The sequence below is a fragment of the Panicum virgatum genome, chromosome 8K, assembly GCF_016808335.1.
Source record: "Panicum virgatum strain AP13 chromosome 8K, P.virgatum_v5, whole genome shotgun sequence".
In the NCBI taxonomy this organism is placed as follows: Eukaryota; Viridiplantae; Streptophyta; class Magnoliopsida; order Poales; family Poaceae; genus Panicum; species Panicum virgatum.
Genome location: NC_053143.1, coordinates 13,509,869 through 13,531,862, shown reverse-complemented (window position 1 = coordinate 13,531,862; position 21,994 = coordinate 13,509,869). Strand labels below are relative to the sequence as shown.

The window sequence follows — 21,994 nt, the reverse complement described above, 5'->3', positions numbered from 1 at the left end:
AGTGCTTTTCATAGGGCAGTGCTCCGTTATTTAGAAAAAGAATATAGAGAATGCATGGCAAGGGGCGAGGAACCTCCGTTTGATCTTGAGGATTTATTGCGGCGTTACGGTTCGTCACCACCAAACTCGGAGGTTTCAGCTCCGCCATCTTCTTCTGCGCCAGCAAGAAATCCGTTAGAACATTCTGCGTTCCAACGCAAGGACGGTTGAAAACCTATGTGTTGTTGACCGAATTTTTAAATTTCATGTATAGTACTCCTTTGTTAAGTTCTGTAATGGATTAAGTACTCCTTTTAATTAATCAAGATGTATGATGGATATATTTTATTTATTCGATACGTATAAAGAATTCAAATCGATTTATTTAAAATGCAGATGGACCGGCAATGGATGTACAATGCTGACCGACGTTCGAAAGAATTCATTGATGGCCTGCATTATTTTTTGTCTGTGGCTGAGGCAAACAAGCAGAATGGTTTTATGTGCTGCCCGTGTGTTCATTGCAACAATAACAAGGATTACTCATCTTCAAGAACCATACACAGCCACATTTTCGCAAATGGTTTCATGAAAAAGTATGTTTGTTGGACGAAGCACGGAGAACAGGGGGTTACCATGGAAGACAATGAAGAAGAAGATTTTGACGGCCACTTTCCCGGAAATGCTGGAATCGGTGCATTCGATGACGATATTCCCATGGAAGAGCCCGAAGTAGATGTAGCAGAAAATGATCCCAGCGACTATCTGGGGCAAGCATTGCACAATGTGCAGGCAGACTGTGAGAGTGAAACGGAGAGGTTGAAGTTCCAGAAGTTGTTAGAGGACCACCATAAGTTGTTGTACCCAGATTGTCAAAATGGATTTAAGAAACTTGGCACCACCTTGGAGTTGGTGCAATGGAAGGCGACAAATGGTGTATCCGACAAGGGATTTGGTGAATTACTCAAACTTGTTTAAAAAAATGCTTCCTAAGGACAATGAATTGCCTGCCACAACGTATGAAGCCAAACAACTTGTTTGCCCTTTGGGACTGGAAGTGCAAAAGATACATGCATGCCCCAACGACTGCATCCTCTACCGAGTCGAGTACGAGAATTTGGATGCATGTCCCGTATGCAGTGCATTGCGTTACAAGATTAGAAAAGATGATCCTGGAGAAGTCGAGGGGGAGCCTCCCCGGAAGAGAGTTCTTGCGAAGGTCATGTGGTATTTGCCTATAATACCATGTTCGAAGCGTCTGTTTAGAAATAAAGATAATGCTAAGTTGATGCGATGGCACAAAGAGGAACGCAAGAAAGACTCGATGTTGAGACACCCCGCTGATGGGTCGCAGTGGAGAAAAATAGATAGAACGTACCCTAAATTTGATCTGGATGCGAGAAACATAAGGTTCGGTTTGAGTACGGATGGCATGAATCCTTTTGGTGAGATGAGCAGTGGTCATAGCACTTGGTCTGTGACTCTTTGTCTGTACAATCTTCCACCATGGCTCTGCATGAAACGAAAGTTCATCATGATGCCAGTGCTTATCCCGGGTCCAAAGCAGCCTGGAAATGACATTGATGTGTACCTAAGACCATTGGTCGAAGAACTCTTATTGCTCTGGGGCAATGAAGGTGTACGGATGTGGGATGAATACAAACAGGAAAACTTCAACCTACGAGCATTGCTGTTCGTAATGATCAATGACTGGCCTGCTCTTAGTAACTTGTCAGGACATTCGAACAAGGGATACAAAGCATGCACACACTGTTTAGATGATACCGATAATATATGGTTGACTCACTGTAAGAAGGTTGTATACATGGGTCATCGTCGGTTTCTTCCCATCAGGCATGCGGTACGAAAGAAGGGCATGCATTTCAAAGGCCAAGCGGACCACCGAACAAAACCAATGCACCGTAGTGGTAAAGACGTCTTCAACATGGTAAAAGATCTAGAAGTTGTTTTTGGAAAGGGATCTAGTAGCCAATCTGTTCCGAACGAAAACGGAATGGCGCCCATGTGGAAGAAGAAATCTATATTTTGGGAGCTACCATATTGGGAAGTCTTAGATGTTTGTCATGCAATTGATGTGATGCACCTCACGAAGAATTTTTGCGTCAACCTGATAGCATTCTTGGGAGTGTACGGAAAGACAAAAGATACAGTAGAAGCACGTCAAGAATTGCAACGTATCGAAGAACGAGATGTCTTACATCCACAACAGCGAGATAATGGACGACAATACTTAAGTCCTGCCAGCTATACTCTTAGCAAGGAAGAGAAAGAAACCATGTTTGACTGCTTGAGGAGTATAAAGGTTCCATCTGGATACTCATCCAATATAAAAGAACCATCGTGAAGATATGTGCCTTCCTCAACGCAGTTTCTCAGAAGATAATTGACCCGGAGAATTTGATAAAGCTACAAAACGATGTGGTGCAATGTCTTGTTGGCTTTGAGCTGATATTTCCACCATCTTTCTTCAACATCATGACACATCTTCTAGTGCACCTTGTCAAAGAGATTGATATTCTCGGACCAGTATTTCTACACAACATGTTCCCATTCGAAAGGTTCATGGGGGTACTCAAGAAATGTGTTCGTAATAGAGCTCGTCCAGAAGGAAGCATCGCCAGTGCCTACGGAACTGAGGAGGTCATTGACTTTTGTGTTGACTTTATTGATGACCTTAAACCGATTGGAGTCCCTGAATCGCGATATGAGGGGAGACTAACTGGAAAGGGTACATTAGGAAAGAAATCTTATGTCTGCACAGATGATTTCTCATTCAAGAAAGCGCATTATACGGTTCTTCAACAATCATCCTTGGTTGACCCATATATCGAGGAACACAAGAAAATTCTGCTCTCCAATTTCCCGGAAAAAGCTGAGGCATGGATTACACGTGAGCACATGAACACTTTCTGCAGCTGGTTGCGGAAGCATCTAATGCATAACATGGATATAAGTGAACAACTGTTCTTATTGGCTAGGGGACCATCTTGGAATATCTTAACATACCAAGGGTACGAGATAAATGGAAACACATTTTATACGATAGCCCAAGATAAAAAGAGTACCAACCAAAACAGCGGTGTTCGTATGGATGCCACGGACAATAATGGAAAAAAAGACACATATTACGGCTACATTGAAGAGATATGGGAGCTGGATTACGGTCCCAATTTCAAGGTGCCTCTATTTCGTTGCCAATGGGTTAAGCTATCTGGAGGAGGGGTAACAAAAGATGAGTATGGGATGACAATAGTTGATCTCAACAATCTTGGGTATAGAAACGAGCCATTTGTCCTAGCCCAGGATGTCGCTCAGGTTTTCTACATTAAGGACATGTCCAGCAAGCCAAAGAAGGGGATCAACAAGCAAAAAGATGAGCCTAAGCGACACATAGTTCTATCAGGAAAGAGAAACATCGTTGGAGTGGAGGACAAGACAGACTTTTCAGAAGAATATAATAATTTTGTTGCCATTCCACCTTTCGAAGTAAATGCTGATCCATGCATCCTGCTAGCCAATGATGATGCTCCATACTTGCGCCGTGATCATAATCAAGGGATATTTGTGAAGAGAAAGTCTGTTACCGCTAATCCTTCATGTACTTGAATCATTTTATATTATTGTATAAAAACATAATCGCAATTCGAATACTTTTATTATATATGTACTGTACAATTATACTTTATGTGTTATTTATATTATTTTATATATTTTTCACTTAATTACTAGACTCAATTATAATTTTCATTCAATAATGGATTACTCAACTAATTTTATTTATTTCATGAAATTACATTCACATTAACACACTATACTCTCTCACTAACACACACAATCTCACTAACACACACTATCTCTCAAACTCACACACTACTCATTAATATCATGAAATTGCTTAATTTTATCTAAAATTCACTTTTTAAACATTAATATCGTGATAGAATCCACTTTCTATCGAAAAGCAACAGTTTGAAAAAAAATTTCACCTAATATATTTTTGCATGGTCAAAATAACAAATATGATTTCAAAAAAGTTAGATATTTCATTGACCCAATCACTTGAATGAAAATTAATTATTTTTGTTGCGTGTATCAAGTTTATATAGAGATAAGAAATTTTGTTCCATAATTTTTGAAATCATAATTTTATTAACTGAATTAACAAATGAAAGCCAATTTTAAAAGAGAAGTAAAAAGAAACAAAAACAAACATAACATTAGGTGGGAACGAGGGAAAACGGGCCCCTTTTGTCCCGGGTGGTAGATCCACCCGGGACTAAAGGTGGGCCGCGGGCTGGGAATTTTCCCGGCCCGCCCAAAAACCCCTTTTTTGTCCCGGGTGAAGCCACGACCCGGGACAAAAGGTCCTTTTGTCTCGGGTGGTGGCTTCACCCGGGACAAAAGGCCCCCCCATATATTTCCTTCCTCCTTCGCCCTTCTCCTAACACTTGGTTTCTCATCTGCGCCCGTCCTGCTCCCCCCACCGCGCGAGCCGAGCACCGCCGCCATCGACGTCGCCGCCGCCCAGAGCCCCGACCTCACGCCGCCGCCCAGGGCCACCGCCGCCGCCGTCCTGCTCCCCCCACCGCGGGAGCCGAGCACCGCCGCCATCGACGTCGCCGCCGCCCAGAGCCCCGACCTCACGCCGCCGCCCAGAGCCGCCGCCGCCGCCGTCCTGCTCCCCCCAACGCGCGAGCCGAGCACCGCCGCCATCGACGTCGCCGCCGCCCAGAGCCCCGACCTCACACCACCGCCCAGAGCCACCGCCGCCGCCATAACGCCCTCGCCACCATCCCCTGCTCGCCGTCGACCCGCCGCTACAGGCCATCCCAGCCCACGCCGCGTACCCAAAGGTAGAGCTCGATCTCGTCCCCTCCAACACTAACAGAATCACCATGCATGCTTGTCTCTGCTGCTCTCAAATGTAGGTGCATTGATGCTTGGTCATCAAATAGGAAATGAGGCTTCACAAAACTATTATAGTGTTCACCCTGAATCTGACTTAAATCATCTGTCACAAATAGGAAATGGAAGGAAATAAGCTCACGGATCGACACAAATGCACCGTGTAAATCATCTGTCAAACTTACAGTACCACAACAATGACTAACATAACTTTCTAATTATGATCTGCATGAGAGAAAAATTATTGATAAGTAATTGACATGAATCTATGAATTTACTATAATAACATTCAGGGTCCAACTTAATTGACGTAAATTGCTGACTTCGATTTACTAGAAAGAAAACTCTTGGCAAGTAAGTAACATGGATCCATAAATTTTCTATAACATTTACTAATAAAAAAACTTTTAGTTTCGTGCTACTTAGACCTAAGTCCATAAAATCAACCACAACAAAAGAACCTGATGAAATCGGCACAATTCAAAGAAAGTAGCAAATTATATGGTTAATTTAGCATTGTACAGGATCAATGAAGGTCTAGAAAATTACGAGAATTGTGTACTAAGAAGCATGGTAAACTAGTATAAGAGCGATCAATCATTCAACAATACATTTGTTATACCTAAAAGGTAAAAGTAATGCAGCAGCCTGGTGCATAAACTACTAAAGCTGCCTGTACCTAAAAATAGATGGAATCATACTGGAGAAAGGCCGAATCCCACTGCATTTGACACCGAGGTTTCATCTCCTAAAAGATCGTCCTACTACGAGAGTCCCCTCAACACCTTCTCCATTCCATTGAACCCCAGAACCTCTCGCTACGTTGGGAAGCTCCTGCCTCTGTATATATAGTTCCCCAATGTTCTTTAATTTTTAGTTTTCAGAGTGTGTCGAGTGTTTGCAGCACTGAGATCGACATCGTCGACCAATTATGGTTCATTTTCAGTAGCTAGGAAGCTACACTCATGTAACTTTGGGACATGCTCATAATTTGAAATCATAATTTAGAGTTCATGTTATTTAGAGTGAAATCATAATTTGTTGTTAAGAGTGAAATCATAATTTGTGTGTAAATAAAGGTATATTTACAAATTTTTAAATGTATGAATGTATGTATGTATGTATGTGTAAAGTGAGTTTAAATTTCTTTTAAATATTTCATGTATATTTCTTGAATTACTTAGTGAAATATTTCTCGACCTCATCCATCGATCGGTACTTAGTGAAATTATCGATAGAATATTTCAAGTTCATTTCTTGAATTACTTAGAGAATATTACTCGACCTCGTCCATCGATCGGTACTTAGTCAAATGCTCGCAAATATGTGGATTATTTAGATAATTTTTTAAGGGTTTTATTTGTATTCATATTTTAGTTACGATGGACCCGCGACACACAGACACGGAAGACGAACAGTTCTTGTTGAATATGATTGGCGAAGGTCAAGGAGATGTCGCTGAACAAGCTGATGATGGCAGCAATACCGACATATATTTGAATATGTCCGGTGATGGAATTGAGGAACCATCTATTCAGGATGACGCTGCTGCTGAACAAAGTGCTAATGTACATATCACAACTATAATTATTTGTAGTGACAATCATATTTTTATCTGAATCTATATGAATACTATGAATGTTTTTTATAGCCGTCTGGATCATCGTCGCAGTAGAAAAAGACGAAGCGAGGCCCAACAAAAAAACTGGAATGGCGGTTCATTATAGCGGAAGTTGGTCCAGATGGTGAACCGATCGCTCCAGAAGCTGCCGCCAAAAAATTCATAAGACAGTCCGGATGTATTGTCAGGGACCACATCCCGATCAGCTTCAGGCTCTGGAAAGCTTCCAATCCAAGCGAGGAACGGGATGCGGTACCCGAAAGAGAAAAAGAATGGTGCTGGCGGGAGCTTAAGAAAAACTTCACGGTTCCAGCTGAATCCGAAGAGATATGCAAGCGCTGGACCCTGAGTAAGATGGCCGAACAACTGCGATCATTCAAGAAAATTTTGACGAAGAAATATATCAAGACCGGGACCACACCCGTATTTACCGGCGAGCTCGAAAAGCTCAGGGGTCACTGGGATGCATTTGTGGAATACAAGTCTTCAGAGCTTGGACTTCAGAAGGTGCAGAAGGCCAAAGACAACGCCTCGAAGAAAGTGTACCATCACACTCTAGGCCAAGGAGGCTACAAGCTTGCAGTACCCAAATGGGAGAAGATGGAGCAGGATCTGCTTGACAGAGGCATCCAACCTGCGACCATGAACTGGCCTGAAAGGTCAAGGACCTGGTTTTAAGGTCACGGGGGAAGCTTGGACCCATTGACTGGTGACTGCATCTATGGGCCAAACATCCAGCGAGCAGCCCAGAGACTACAGGAGGCCATACAAGCAGCGGTCGAGGGAACATTCCAGCTGGATAGAGAGAGGGACGAGCTGACTTACGCCCTTGGGAATCCAGAGCATCCGGGCCGCACAAGAGGCAAAGGCGTGGTTCCGTGGAAGTATGGGTTCAGGGATTACATTGATTCATATAGAAGCCGGCAAAGAAGAAAGAATGATGAGCGGGAGCACCTACGAAGGCTAGAGGAACGGCTCATGTCATACGATCAAAGACTGGAGGAAGAGGTTCAACACCAAGTGGCCGTAGCAATGAGCCAGCAACAGCAAGCGCAAACGTTGCCTCCAGAGCCTAGTGTCGCAGCCGATCACCTGTCTCAGCGGAAAAGCAGCTGCGCTTCCACAGATGTCGCCGCCGCCGAGCCCACGGGGATCCAGGCCGCAGTTGAAGCGTCGGCCCCGCAGCGATTTCCAGTGGATGAGATCACCCACCGGACACCTTGTGACCTGCAGACTGCAGTTAAGAACTTAATGTTCACTGTTGCGTACGGTACCGCCATGCCAACCGAACCAGGCGACGTGTACCACGGGCAGCAAATTCCGCCTAGATACACAAGAGTTGGCATGGAGCAGGTGTGCCAGGGTTGGGAGACGCTCGAGCTTGATATTCCTGGAGGCAATGGGGAGAGGACACTAGCAGAAGCCATTCATGGCTACATCCTATGGGATAAGCGCTACATTGTCCTAAAGTCGGATGATCAAACACCAAGACCGGCATCTCAGCATGCCTCTCCAAGACCGGCATCTCCGCAAAACTCCCCAAGGGCAGCACTGTCTCGGCAAGGTTCATCGGCACATTCTCCATCACCATCATCTCATGCGCCGATGAACACTCAAGCGTCACCGTCGCCTCCATGGTCACCCCCTCCGCCGCCGGCAAAGAAGCAGAAACGGCCGCCGGCAAAGAAGGTAGCTGCACCGGCTAGGGAGCCTCCAAAGAAGAAGGAAAAGAAGAAGAAAACCAAGGAGGCTCCTATTAAACCCTGGGACATGAGCCTTGAAGAATGCGATCGGATAACTCAAGAAAGAGTTAAAGAGCACTTCAAGCCGAAGCCGAAGCCGGAGCCTGAGAAAGTCATAAATCCGATAGATTTGAAATTTTTTAAGGAAATGTGCGAAGCAAATAAGAGAAAATTCATTCCGAGAGACCCTCCTTCAGACTACGAACGCACAATTATCAAAACTACTGAGAAAAAGAAAAGACAATCAAAGTCGTCGTCATCCGACGTTCCACAGCTCGGAGCCCAAAAGAAACAATCAATAGAGCCTCTTGTAGTGGGACAGACGACGCAAGAACAAGACTTTGTTACATTTCTAAAAGAATCAAACCTGACGGCCGCTCAGATTGCAGGGGGAGAAGATATTCCAAAGGCCGATGTGGTCGTCAAATGGACGTTTGAGATCGGCAAAACTCTTGTACCCCCCGAAGTAGTGTCTGTGCTTCCAACGCAAATGTATAAGCTGCACCAGCACTACATGCGTGCGATGGCCGATTGCATCTTCATGCAGGGCGCAAAGATTAAAGATGACGATTTCTTACGGGGGGAGGCCATTATATGGATAAACTGGGAAGAAATTTACCAACTATTCCATCAGGAGGCCCTCGACATCTCTATGGTCGGCTTGTGGGTTCTATAAGTATTTTACTCTCCTTACGTATTGTTTTGCATGATCTCAACATACTGATCTCTTGATTTATTCGGTATCATGTAGAATGGAGATACATACTTGCAGAAGAAAGGGATACTCTCACCTCGGCTTCATCGACCCAATTACTTGTAATTGGAGGCTTCTACGGGACAATCCCGATGACATATTCCAAAACTTGTTCAAGTACATAAGCGTTCATCACAACAAGCAAATGATATTGTTTCCTTACAACTTTGCGTGAGTGATTCCTTCCGTCTAACTCTTTCTATTCTATAATCGAATTGTTTAAACCTTAACTACCAAGAACTGCCTCCGTATAATCTTGCAGTGAACACTTTGTCCTAATTGTCATAATTCCCGAGAAGAGCCTACTCGTGGTTATGGACTCATTGAGGAGACCTCCAGAACAATACGAAAATCTTCTTAACATGATGAAAAAGTAATTCTACCACTACTCTGTCCATGACCGATAATTTGAATCACTTTGTTACTTGACTATAATTGTTCTAATCATGCACAGGGTTTGGAAAGAATTCGCTAAAAATCATCCAGGCAAATTTGACAAGGAATTGAAGATCAAGACAGATTTTCCGGTACGCGCTTGGATGATTCGTTGCACGATTCATTAGTTTTATTATATATTCATGTAAATACCTGATAATTTCTTCTCTCTTAAAGTGTACGAGGCAGAAACCAGGCACTGTATTGTGCGCATACTATGTATGCGAGAACATCCATGGTCTGGTAGGTCCTCCAAAGGGCTGGACAGATTGGGAGGAGGAAGTAAGTAAAAAAACTTGTTAATATTTGAACTCGTATTTTAATTAGTCGAAATTAATTATCCCCTTTTTCCATAGGTCGGGGAGATGCGCGATAAACTCATACCGGAGGAAAAGATTATGGCGATTCAAGAACAATTCTCCGGATTTATTGTTGAGCAAGTCCTCGATCCAAAAGGCGAATTCTACTATGATGGAATATCTAATATTGACAATCACAGTAAATATGACAATATACGCATATATATGTAATTAAGAACGAATATAACTATGTAAATATATATGTGTGTCTATATATTAAATTTCTATTTATGAGTATGTATGTATGTATTAAATTTCCAAAAGGCGAATTCTACTATGTAATTAAGAACGAATATACCTATGCAAATATGATGGAGTATGTATGTATTATATATATAAGCACTCCAATAATATATATGTGTATATATATATTTATATAATATTGGTCCTAGACATTTTCATATGTAAAGGAATTCACATGTATAGATATGTGTATACATATATATATATATATAAGTGAATTAATTTATATATGAAAACTATCTAGGACAAATATTATATAAGTAACTATATATATATGTATATATTAGTGGAGATCATACACACTGAATTCCAATACATAAGTTTAATTGAAATGCAAAAGTATAATTGAAATAGAAAAAGAATTGAGAAAAGAAAAACATGAAAAAAAGAGACCTTTTGTCCCGGTTGGTAACACCAACCGGGACAAAAGGGTGCGCCAGCCACGTTGGTGCTGGCTGCACCTTTTGTCCCGGTTGCCACACCCGGGACAAAAGGGCACCCCCTTTTGTCCCGGACAGGCGTTCTCGGTTGGGAAACCGGGACAACAGTGGTTTCCCAACCGGGACAAATCAACATTTTTGTAGTAGTGCTCCGCCCTGCTGCCGCGCGTGTTGCTGCGCCAGAGCGCGGCATGATGGGTCGCTCACTTTCTGCATTCACTCCGGCCATAAACGCCTCTCTCACTCTGTTGGGATTCACGGTCTGCCAGGGCCTCTTGTAGCCTCCTGTGCTAAGGTCATATTGAGCCTACTGCTGCCTGTGAAGGAAGTGTCCACCGAGATGGTCTTGTTGCTAGCTGCAGATGAGGCGCCATGGCGGCCGGCGTCCTCGTCGCCGCTAGCCCCGGTTTGGTTCGCCGTGCTAGTAGCCCTCGGCCTCTTCGTCGCGGTCCGATCCACGGCCGTCTTCCTCGCGTGGCTGCACCACGCGTTCCTCCGGCCGGGCTGCGACCTGGCCGGGTGCTGGAGCTCGCGCGCCGGGGCCTCCACCTGGTCCTCGTGGGGCGGAGCCCCGGCAAGTTGGCATGCGTACATGTGAATTCATATATGACAATGCCAGTGCCCGGCCGCCGCCACATCCTTGACGCGCCGCACCGCCGTGTCCTCGCGCGCGTGCCCTCACATAAGTTGTAATTTGTTCCACTTAACATAAGTTGCATACATGGAACGAAATCCAAAAACTATCTGTAGGAACACCTGAAAATGATGTAATCAGAATGCAAAAAATGCTAAAGCAAAATGAATAAATTGCATGACCATTCAGTAAAAGTTGCCAACAAAAATGAATCGGAGAGAGGGTGTATGGTACTGCATACTGATTACTGATTATCTAACAAAATGAATCCTATAGCTATTAGTTCGGTTGCATCACTCAGTTTTTGTAGGAGCCAGCTCTAGCACCAAAACAAGCAATAAGCTCTAGCACCAAAACAAGCAATAAAATGATAAGTGGAAATGGTAAAATCAGAACCATGTCGAACAAATAGATCACTAGCCCCTCATCTCGAATCATCGATGACGATGGAGATTGAAGGGCATCCATGGAGCTCCAGTGGAGAGTGCGAAACTAAGGCCAGGGGATGGAGAAGAGAAGCATTCGCCCCTTCATCAGGGTTGGCGGGGTGGAGACCTCATCGGCCAGACGGCCACCATGGTCGTCAACCTTCCCCCACTTTCTCCTTGTGGATCCAGGAAGCTCTCTCGTTAGAGCTCCGCGCAGTCGTGCGAGCTCCACCACCGCTCCTTATGGTGCGAGGGCACTACTCGACAGATCCAGCAAGGAGGTTGGTGGGGCTTATTAGGGCGCGTGGATGCTTCGTTGGCCTTGACGTTGTCGAGCTCGCTCGCAAGTCTAGAGAGGCTATCCATGCCTAATCCCGGTACCCCGAGCTCCAAATCTCCGGATCCTAACCCGTCCATGCCTCAATCAGGGAGAGGGAAGGGGGTAGGGAGAGGAGAACCATTACCCAGCGGTGATAACCATAAGGCAAAAACAGCCATGCGCGCTGCCGCATCGCCATCCCCCCGCTGCAGCCCTACGAATCTGTGCGCCGCTTCTCGTCGGCCTGACGCCACATCCTCGATGCGCCGCACAGCCGTGTCCTCGCGCATGTGCCTGCTCACCGCCGCGGAGGGAGATCCTTGGCGCGCATGCCCCCGCGCTGCCACGCGGAGGCGGATATTGTCGCCGCACCGCATCGTCGTGTCCTCGCGCGTGTGTCCGTGTGCCGCTGCGTAGGGATGAGGAGGGGACGAGGAGAGGAGGCTGCGGTGGGGCAGGGAGAGAAGGGGAGGACGTGGTGGCGGGGAGGAGTAGAGGAGGTGGCGGCGGGGCGAGGAGGAGGGGAAGAGAGAGAATGTTTGCTTTTGAAATCTGGACTCGAGAGTGGGGGAGAGGAGGAGAGGCGCTCAAGAAGGTGCGGTGGTACTCTGATTAATGGACGATGACAGATCGAGCCGGCCGTTTCGGTGAACAAATTTACTGCCAGCTGAAAGGAAGTCATTACCTATATTAAGATGAAGATAGATAGCTGATAGATATTTATTCATGCAAACATCATTAAGATGAAACTATAATCTACGCATTCCTACAAATTTTCACTCTCAAAAGTGTAACTATATATCTTGAAAAGACTTCTATGGGCGGTGGTGTATCTGTCTACCGATGTACCTGTGTTGTTGCTGGTCTGATATGAAACTTTTATTGCGCCACCTGTAGTCGTACACCAGGGCCCGCAGCAGCTATGGACGCGCACGTACATGCTCTTTCCCTGTATGTTTTTTAATAAAAATACTGTTCTCTTTTCCAAGCCTACTATTTCTATACAAAAAAATGTCTGCTCTTTCCCGAAGTTTGTTTGGACTTTCTTTTTCTGAGGGAAAGTTTGTTTGGACTAGGAAAAACAAGTCGTCTTTGATCTCTGCCATGTATGCATAGGGGTGGTAGGTGCCCAAGATTTTGAATTAGAAAATTTAAGAGTCCGATTCTAAAAGGATCGGACTCTAAACTTATTTAATTTTGAACTAAATAATTTAAAAATTTTATTGAGCTATGAAGAGGCCACTAGTATCATGACCCATTACCACCCCTACGCATGCATGGACCCTCCTGCGTCCACCACCGATCTCTGCCATGCTGCCGCGCGCGTTGCTGCTGCGCCAAAGCGGCGGCACGATGGTCCGCTCACCTTTTGGCCCTGTTTGGTTTCAATAGCACGAATAGCGCACACGATTCCCGAGAAAAGAATCTCACATGCATGGAGTACTAAACGAAGTTTATTTGCAAAATCTTTTCACGGATGGGTGTAACTTTTTACGACGAATCTAATGATAGCAATTAATCGATGATTGACTACAGTAATGCTACAGTAACTATCCTCTAATCGTGCGGTCAAAGGCCTCATTAGGTTCGTCTCGCGAAGTAGCGCAAAGTTGTGGAATTAGTTTTATAAATTACCTTTATTTAGTACTCTTAATTATTGATCAAAATTTTTGTACTACTCGTACTACTACAAACCAAACAGGTCCTCTAGCCATAAACGCCTCTAGCCATCGCGCACTGGCGGCCTCACGCCGCGGCAGCTGCAAGCCTCTTCTAGCCTGGGCTAAGGTCATAATGAGCCGCCTACTGCTGTCCGCGACGGGAGTGTCCAAGATGGCATGGTTGGCTGCAGATCGGGCGGCGCCATGGCCGCCGGCGTCCTCGTCCTCGTCGCCGGTGGCCCCGGTGTGGTTCGCCGTGCTGGTGGCCGTCGGCCTCTTCGTCGTGGTCCGGTCCGCGGCCACCTTCCTCGCGTGGCTGCGCCGCGCGTTCCTCCGGCCGGGCCGGGACCTGGCCGCGCGGTACGGCGCGTGGGCGGTGGTGACGGGCGCCACGGACGGCATCGGCCGCGCGGTGGCGCTGGAGCTCGCGCGCCGGGGCCTCCACCTCGTCCTCGTGGGGCGGAGCCCCGGCAAGCTGGCGCGAGTGGGGAAGGAGGTCCGGGCCGCCGCGCCGTCGTGCGAGGTGCGGGCCGTGGCGTTCGACCTCGCCGCCACGGGGGCCGACGCGCGGCGCGGCGTGGCGAGGGTGGCGGCCGCCGTGGAGGGCCGGGACGTGGGCCTCCTCGTCAACAACGCCGGCGCGACGTACCCGTGCGCGGCCTACTTCCACGAGGTCGAGGAGGCCGTGTGGGAGGCCGTGGTGCGAGTCAATGTGGAGGCCGCGACGCGGATCACGCGCGCCGTCCTGCCGCTGATGGCAGCGAGGGGCAGGGGCGCCGTCGTCAACGTGGGCTCTGGCTCCTCCGTCGTCGTGCCGGCGTTCCCGCTCTACGCCGTCTACGCGGCGAGCAAAGCGTAAGCGACTCATGCTCTCCTGCAGCTATTTTTTTCCTTTTCATTATTAAGGCAAATATCTTGTGCATATGCACATTTAACACCAGAACAGAACGTAGTCGCCTACTGTTGACGTGAAAATGTGGTACGCACGCGCCAAATACCGAGCGTTGAACATTCAACACGATACATCTTGCAAGCGCACTACACCAACCGGTTAGACAAGTCTCGTCGGGGCAGCTCGACCAGGATCTAACTTACACCTGTTTGGGTTGGATCCTATCAGGGCATGCACACCATTATATTTATAGTACGGGCTGTAGCCATAAGCCAATACTGAGGCTACAGACGGTACTAAATGGCTCTCTGAGGCACTGTTATTTCGACCAGTACTAAATATATGCGTTAGTACCAACTGAAAGACAGTCAGTATTAACAGTCGCAGACGAATGCTCCGTCTTTTTAGCAATGTAATAAGCACCAATAGACCATCCAGTACAGAGCCTAGTGTGCAAGGTACAAGATGGATTATCTAGCACAAGATTTCCGAGTAAAGTTCGGTTTGGATGCCAATTCGAACGATTAAATGCGAGCTAATTCCTGAGCTAATTGCCCGGACCAGGACTGATTGATGGTTTTTTTTTGCAAAAAATAATATAATTTTTTTTGATACTTAAAAAAAAATATAATTGATGGTTAGAGTCCATTAGCCCTAACTAACCCTAGATTAGTCTATGCTTGGTTCATTAACACAAAGAGGACTAAATTTTATCCCCTCTGTTTTAACCCATCCAAACACAACCTGAATATATTCTACTAGAATTTTGATGACTAATTTAATTTAAAATAATACATATATTTTTTCCCCATAAAAATGGTTGTCGCAACAATCTATTGATGTATGAATGGTTAACCTAGGGGTCCTAATATATTCTTTTTTTAGATTACACAATACAATTCAGACACTCACAAACACACACACTCACCTTTATGAATGCACGAACGCAAACACTATCCCTATGAGCATCTTTGAAGACTGAGCTGACAAATTCTCAAGATTGACGAAGTCACCACAAGAGCCTCACTGTTGATGGGAATGTTGTTACCACTGAAAGCACAACACCATTAAATTCTAAAATATTCGCTCCTGTGGGGAGTCGAACCCAGGATCTGAGGTGCTACCGAGGTTCTTGTAACTACTAGGCTACAAGCCCTTTCGCTGGTCTGGAAATATTCGATTGACCTAGGTCCTGGATAATATTTTTGCTTAATACCATTAGGTAAATTTTGCACGTACCAAACTAAATCTATCTTGCATATTTGTTGAATGCAACTGATAAAATTTACACTATTCTCTATGCATTTTTTTAGGTACGTTGATCAATTTTCTCGAAGCTTGAGCGTTGAATACAAACAATATGGAGTAGACGTGCAATGCCAGGTATATATGAATAATGCTGTCGCCTTCTTACTGCTAGCGTTCCTGAAAGAATTACATTCCTACCTCATTACTTCAAGTTTATTGTTCCACACTAGCTAATGATACATTATTGGAATAATAGCAACTAATTTGAGTATATTTTTATGTGAGGTTTAACTTGTAAGGTTAAATTTTGGAACATACTTTTCTTTTAGAAATTTAGTACATACTACCTCCTTTCTCAAATATTTGATGCTTAGATAAGATTGTGTTAATTTTTGAACTAATGTGCTATATAAAATTTACTCTTTGATCTTTGTTATGTAATCACGTTACCACATAAACAAGAAATAAGATAAGCAGAAAATAGTCCACTCAATTTATTGATTTTTGGATATTACAACTTGGTAACCCCTATATGCGGTCCAATGAAAAATCATATTTCTTGGCGGTTCTAATTCAGCCGCTAAGGTAAACCCAGTTTGATGTAGTGATATATATAAGCCTTCTTTATACCCCTAAATAGTACTTCCTTGTTGGATTGCATATATTATTTGGCCTTTGGGCCCTTTAGGGATAACTTTCCACAATGTGTTTTAAATTTCTACATACTGTAGAATTAGGAGAAATATGTTAATTACAGTAGTGACAAATACATACTACAACTCGATAGATGGCTAAACTTTTAGAAACTTGACCATGCATATTCTAAAATTTCAAGCAAAAAGAATATAACAAGAGTTAGTACTATTGAACCAAATGGAAAAAGGTTCTCATATATATACTCGCATTAGTAGTACTATTGGTACACTCGCATTAATAGTACCAACTTTGTGGTCCTTCTATCATCTTTTTTGTGATCCGCTCTTCCATTGGTGGTGGTCCGGTCCAGATCCCTCTGTATGTCGCTACCAAGATGTCCCCTGTCAAGGGTGATTCTCCATTCATACCATCGCCAGAGGAGTACGCCAAGGTTGCTCTTGGTTGCATTGGCTATGAGGCAAGGTGCCTCCCGTATTGGCGCCACTCAGTCCAGTGGTTCTTGGCGTCGCTAGTGCCGGATGCTGCTCACAACCAGTGGCGCCTCCGAATTGGCATCCGGAAAAGAAACGAGATGAAGTCTACTCTGGTTGAAGAGAAAGTCATCAGTTAAGTTGTTATAAAGATAGTATTGTGATGATGGGTTTCAATATCTGTGTTCTATTTGCACTTCTAAAAAACTTTATTGAGTAGTCTAGCAACCAGCACTTTAGTCAATTGGAGAATGACTGGAAATAATCGGTCGTGTCTTGGGAGTGACTGCACAATACTCGAGTGATTTTGTTTTCTATTTCACTTCGATATTTTAACAAATAGATTTGTGATACGTAGCGGTGTTGATGGAAGAAAAAAAATTGGTTGAAAACCAAACGAGAAATCAGCCGAATCTCACCCATAAAGTGAAGCAAAAAGTGAGTAATAAAACCAAACTAGAATCAACCATATATCAACTAGTTCTTTGTCAACGTGCTGATGTGGGCTGATTCAACTCACTCACTTTGCAGTGTTGTGTTGGCTTCCCAGGCTCAACACCCCTACCCCCGACCGAGAAAAAACAATAAAGAAACAACTTACTCAAGTAAAAATGTTAAGTCGACTGAAATAACACCAAAATCTGGCAAATAATGGATCCATAAAAAACAATCGGTTGGGAGACACAAAGAAATCACTCATGAAATGTCAGTAATTCCATTTAGAGCCAATTCTCTCAATGCCATTAAAATTTTAGCCAATCCCTTGATTGCCATATACCCCACATGTCATAGACACAAAAAAATCCCTTCAATACCATTTAATGGCATTCAAGGGATTGACGAAAATTTCAATGTCATTCAGGGAATTAACTCTTCCATTTATTATAATATGAAGACAATGATCCCCGTTGAAAATATGAAGATAATTAACACAGAACCGACAGTGATGAAAAATAATAAAACATATCTTAGTATAAAAAAACAATACAAATATATACTTCATTAGATCGGACCCAAGGAAAGGACAAACTATAAAAAATGAATACAAAATTAAATAGATCAGATACGATAAAGATAAAATAATAATACATGCAGTTAGAGCATCAAATATATTAGGCTAACCTAGCCCAGCCGTACGTGCTGTTAGATTTAGTCCCACATCGAAAATTGATGGTGTGGGAGTCCAACATATAAGGCGGGGCAGTCCTCACATATCAGGCTAGTCTTTTTGGTTGAGTTAGGCCTGAGGCCTTGGTTGGTTAGGCTCCGGTGGACGTAGACCTGGTAGGGCGCCGGCTCGTGGGTATAGCATGGGTATAGCGGATCGGGCTGCATTCTGCTATGCACTCTAACAAGTAGTAATCTGAAATATCTCCAGTGTCACATGGTGACGGGGGAGTCCGTGAACGTCTCCGGAAGGTCGCACGGATTTTGTGTGATTGGAGAGTTGGACTCGGACCTGGTATAGCGGGTTGGGCCGCGTTCTGCTGTGCACTCTAACACGTGCGTGTGGCCGCCAGAGGTAGCAGTGTTCCCTGGCTGGCGCGTGCGGCAGCGCTGAGCCGTTAACTCATCCACCAAACGCCATATGCCCAGGCAACAACGGCAGGCGTGTGCTGCAGGCCTAGGCTGATTCGTATGCTTTATTTAATATCTCAGTCAACAACCGCAGGCGAGTGCTGCAGTCAACAACCTACGAATGAGGGGCCCTGGTGCGAACCGCATAATGGCTCCTCAAAAATTTGAAATGCAATACAAATAAAGCATACGTTTGACTTTAGCATACATTATTTTTATCGTTAAATAGGAACTTATCAAATATTAAAGCTAAAACGGTAAAAGGTAGTACAAAACCAATAAACTAACCTTCATTTTCTACTAAAAAAAGCATCAAGTTTAAGAGTCTGGGAGTGTGGTAGATGAACAGGCCGAAAATGCTTGTTGTATTTTTTTTTGTTAAAGGAATATATTAATCATATTCCAACCTTTGTATCGATTGATATATATAACTGTTCAAAAATGTTATGAAGGAATTAGGGATTAGTGATCAATTCTATAATTAAGTAATTAATTAGATTAATGACATCATTATGATGTCACTAGGAAGTTACTATTCATAAAGGGGTTATCCCAAAGGCACATGTCCCTTGGGCCCTTGTCTCTTGGTCTTGTATATAAACTCAATCAATCAATAGAGAGAACCATCTGTTCACTTTCATTGCACAATACGTTGTCAGACACGTTGCTTTCCACTGAGAAGAAAGGCCAACGCACTGTTCCCTGGAGTAGTGGTTGGCGCTGTGGTTGAAGAACTCGACGAGAAGAACAGAGAGGCCTGGGGCCCTCGGCGTACAGCGGCCATCGACGACGGCGCCAGCGGAGGCACCCACGGTGTCCTCGGTGCCCGTCCCTCCTCCACAGGGGCGATGCAGTGCCAAGAACGGCAACACACGGGCGCTCCATCACGGCGGCCCTCAGCAGCGGCGAACGGCGTTCGCGCATGGACCTGGAGACGACGAAGCTTGGGACCGGCGGCGGTGACGCCCGCTGGCGACGGCCGTGGCAGTGCAGGGGCCAAGGGGCGGCATCGGCTGGCTTCCAAGGCAGGAAGAGGTGCTGCCCCTTGGGGCAGGCGGCAGCGCGCCCAAGCGGCGACGGCGGCGCCCAGCATGGGTGCGGCGGCGCTCGGCCAAAGCCCAAACTGCGGCGCTTGGCGCAGCCCCCCAGCGGCGCTCGGCGCCCGCGACGGCAGCACATCCAGGTGGTGGCAGCGGCGCTCCATGGCTCGGCGGAAGAGCATGTCGGCAGCGGGGCACAAAGACAGACGGCGACAACGGGCGGATGGTGGCGTCGGGCAGCCGAACGGCGACGACGACTGATGGCGGCGGCTGGTGCACGCGGACCCGGCGGCGCTCGGCGCGGCGGCCGACCGGACCGGCGGCGCCCAGAGGGGCAGGCGGCGGTGGCGCCCTTTGCCCCAAACGGACGGTGGCGTGCCCTTTGGGCAGGGAGCGGCGGCTCCTGGAGGCCCCTAACCGCCTCCCCCTCCCTGTCATTTTTTTAATTGGGCCAAGATGGGCCACGCCAGGTTGCTGCGCTCTGGACCAAACGAGGACACCAGCGGAGCCAGGCTATGCTATTTCATTTTTTTCACTCACATGCAATCTTGCAATAAGGCCTCCTAAGTTCTATCTATTTACATATTTATGATTGCATTTATAATTACAATATATTGCATTTGTAATTGATGATATAAATACTTGTTTTAGACTTTGAGTTTAAATGGCTTATGATGGAAATTATTACCTAGAGTAAATAGATAGTTTTTGAGACCTATGAGTCTTTATAAATTGCATCATAATACATTATATTGCGGAGTTTTTCACTATTTAGATATATTTTCTGTGTCTATGATTTTATGTTTTAGTCAGTCTAACAGAATTTGTATGATAGAGTTTTACTGCTCTATATTGTTTTGCTCTAAAGGCCAGAAAATTGTTTGTCTAAATATACATAATTTGTCGATTTTGATTGGCAAATATTTTTAGTTGCAACAAAATCGAAGCCACTTAATTAATTGATAGTTAATTAAGCATGAATTGTTTTAGGTTCATATTATCCTAATCGGAAAAGGCAATATGGTAGGCAAACCATTTTTTGCTAGTGAGGCTAACATAGGAAGTGGATTTTTGCTTTAGTCCTACGGGATTTTGCATAAACTATGCCACTACCCAACTATAGCGCTTCGTGCTTTGTTGTTGCTTGAATATTGTCATTGTAATATATTTTGTAGTTTGATTATATTATATTACAATGCCATCTTGATTCTATTATATTTTGGAATATGTGGTGCACCCAATTCTCTTTTGCAACCCATACATATTACATTTGTGACTCCAATAACTATTTTTGACTATGTTGATGAACCCAAACCCCCTATTTTGCATCAACATATATGTTATATTTGTAATTTTATAATAGAATTGGGGTATTTTGGTGCACCTAAAACACATTTTTGTGCCACATACAAGTTAAACTGCTAGTAACTTAGTTGCAGTTTAACTAAGACATGAATATCATTAAAGATTATTCATCTTTAATGGATTACAAATTTACAATATACATATCTTGATTATTTTGATTAATTAACACAAGGTAATGGAGACTATGGCATAGGCTGCGTTTAATTTCTTGTGACTTATCCTGCCTTGAGACCGTGCCATAGCAGTAATCTAATCACATGTTACTGAGAGGACTACATCTTATTTCTCTGAAACTTGATGATTACCTACGATGTGTTTTTAATCAAAATAAAGGTTTTGGATTGTTTTTTGTCATCATATTGTTTTATTTTACACAAGGTAGTAGAGTCCTAAGCAAAGGCTGCGTTTAATTCCTTGTGAATTATTCTGCCCAGAGACCATGCTTCGGCAGCAATTTACATTGCCTACTATAAAGATCTACTCTATGTTTCTGACATAGAGATTATTTGTCTTGTGTCTCAATAAAATCTATGATGATTCGTTGTATGGTATACACATTTATATGGTTACCGACAATGATCCAAAACTATGATAAGATATACAATTATAAAATATTGCATTTGATATTACAACATCATCATAGTGATTTGAGTTTACCTTAGGTGTAAATTCATTAAATCAATAGTTTGTCACATGTTTTGGATATTGACTTCAGAGGAGTCTATTGAACTCGCTCTTGATGGCATTAGTATCCCACAAAAAACAATGGACATTAATATTGGTTTTATCCCATAAACTAATAAAAGAGTTTAATGACCCTTGATTGGGGTTGTTTATTATAGATAACAAAAAATATGTCTTGCTATTGTTAAGGCACTACATCCATAAATATTATCGATAAGAATATCTTATGGAAGAAACAATTTATCTATATTAAACATCAATAAGAGATAAAATAGGAGCTAGGACATAAGATTTGAAAGGTTTTCAATCTTAAATTTTAAGCACTCTAGAAATTTGATTGTTTTTGCCAGATCTTCTAAGATCGCATAACAAAGACTCCCATTTCTATCATAAGAGAACATAAATTCATGGACAACAAGAACATCGAACATAATTCGAATGACTTGTTTTGAGATTTGAGAATAATCTCATGGTCCATTGATATTATTTAGTCCATCAAAATATGTTGTAACATTTGTT

The 21,994-nt window shown here is 44.1% G+C and overlaps 1 protein-coding gene across 1 annotated transcript; it reads left to right on the top strand.

Moving 5' to 3' along the window:
* The first annotated feature begins 13,596 nt into the window (after positions 1–13,596).
* LOC120643991 (very-long-chain 3-oxoacyl-CoA reductase-like protein At1g24470) lies at positions 13,597–17,130 on the top strand. Its single transcript, XM_039920514.1, has 3 exons — positions 13,597–14,396; positions 15,747–15,816; positions 16,688–17,130. Exons 1-3 carry the CDS (start codon positions 13,675–13,677, stop codon positions 16,946–16,948), a joined length of 1,053 nt encoding a protein of 350 aa, XP_039776448.1. The 5' UTR covers positions 13,597–13,674; the 3' UTR covers positions 16,949–17,130.
* Positions 17,131–21,994: the final 4,864 nt, after the last annotated feature.

Coding starts and splice junctions, on each gene's coding strand:
- LOC120643991 (XM_039920514.1), top strand. CDS start 13,675: ATGAGCCGCCTACTGCTGTCCGCGACGGGAGTGTCCAAGATGGCATGG. Junction 14,397..15,746: donor GTCTACGCGGCGAGCAAAGC/GTAAGCGACTCA, acceptor GCATTTTTTTAG/GTACGTTGATCAATTTTCTC. Junction 15,817..16,687: donor GAGTAGACGTGCAATGCCAG/GTATATATGAAT, acceptor GGTCCGGTCCAG/ATCCCTCTGTATGTCGCTAC.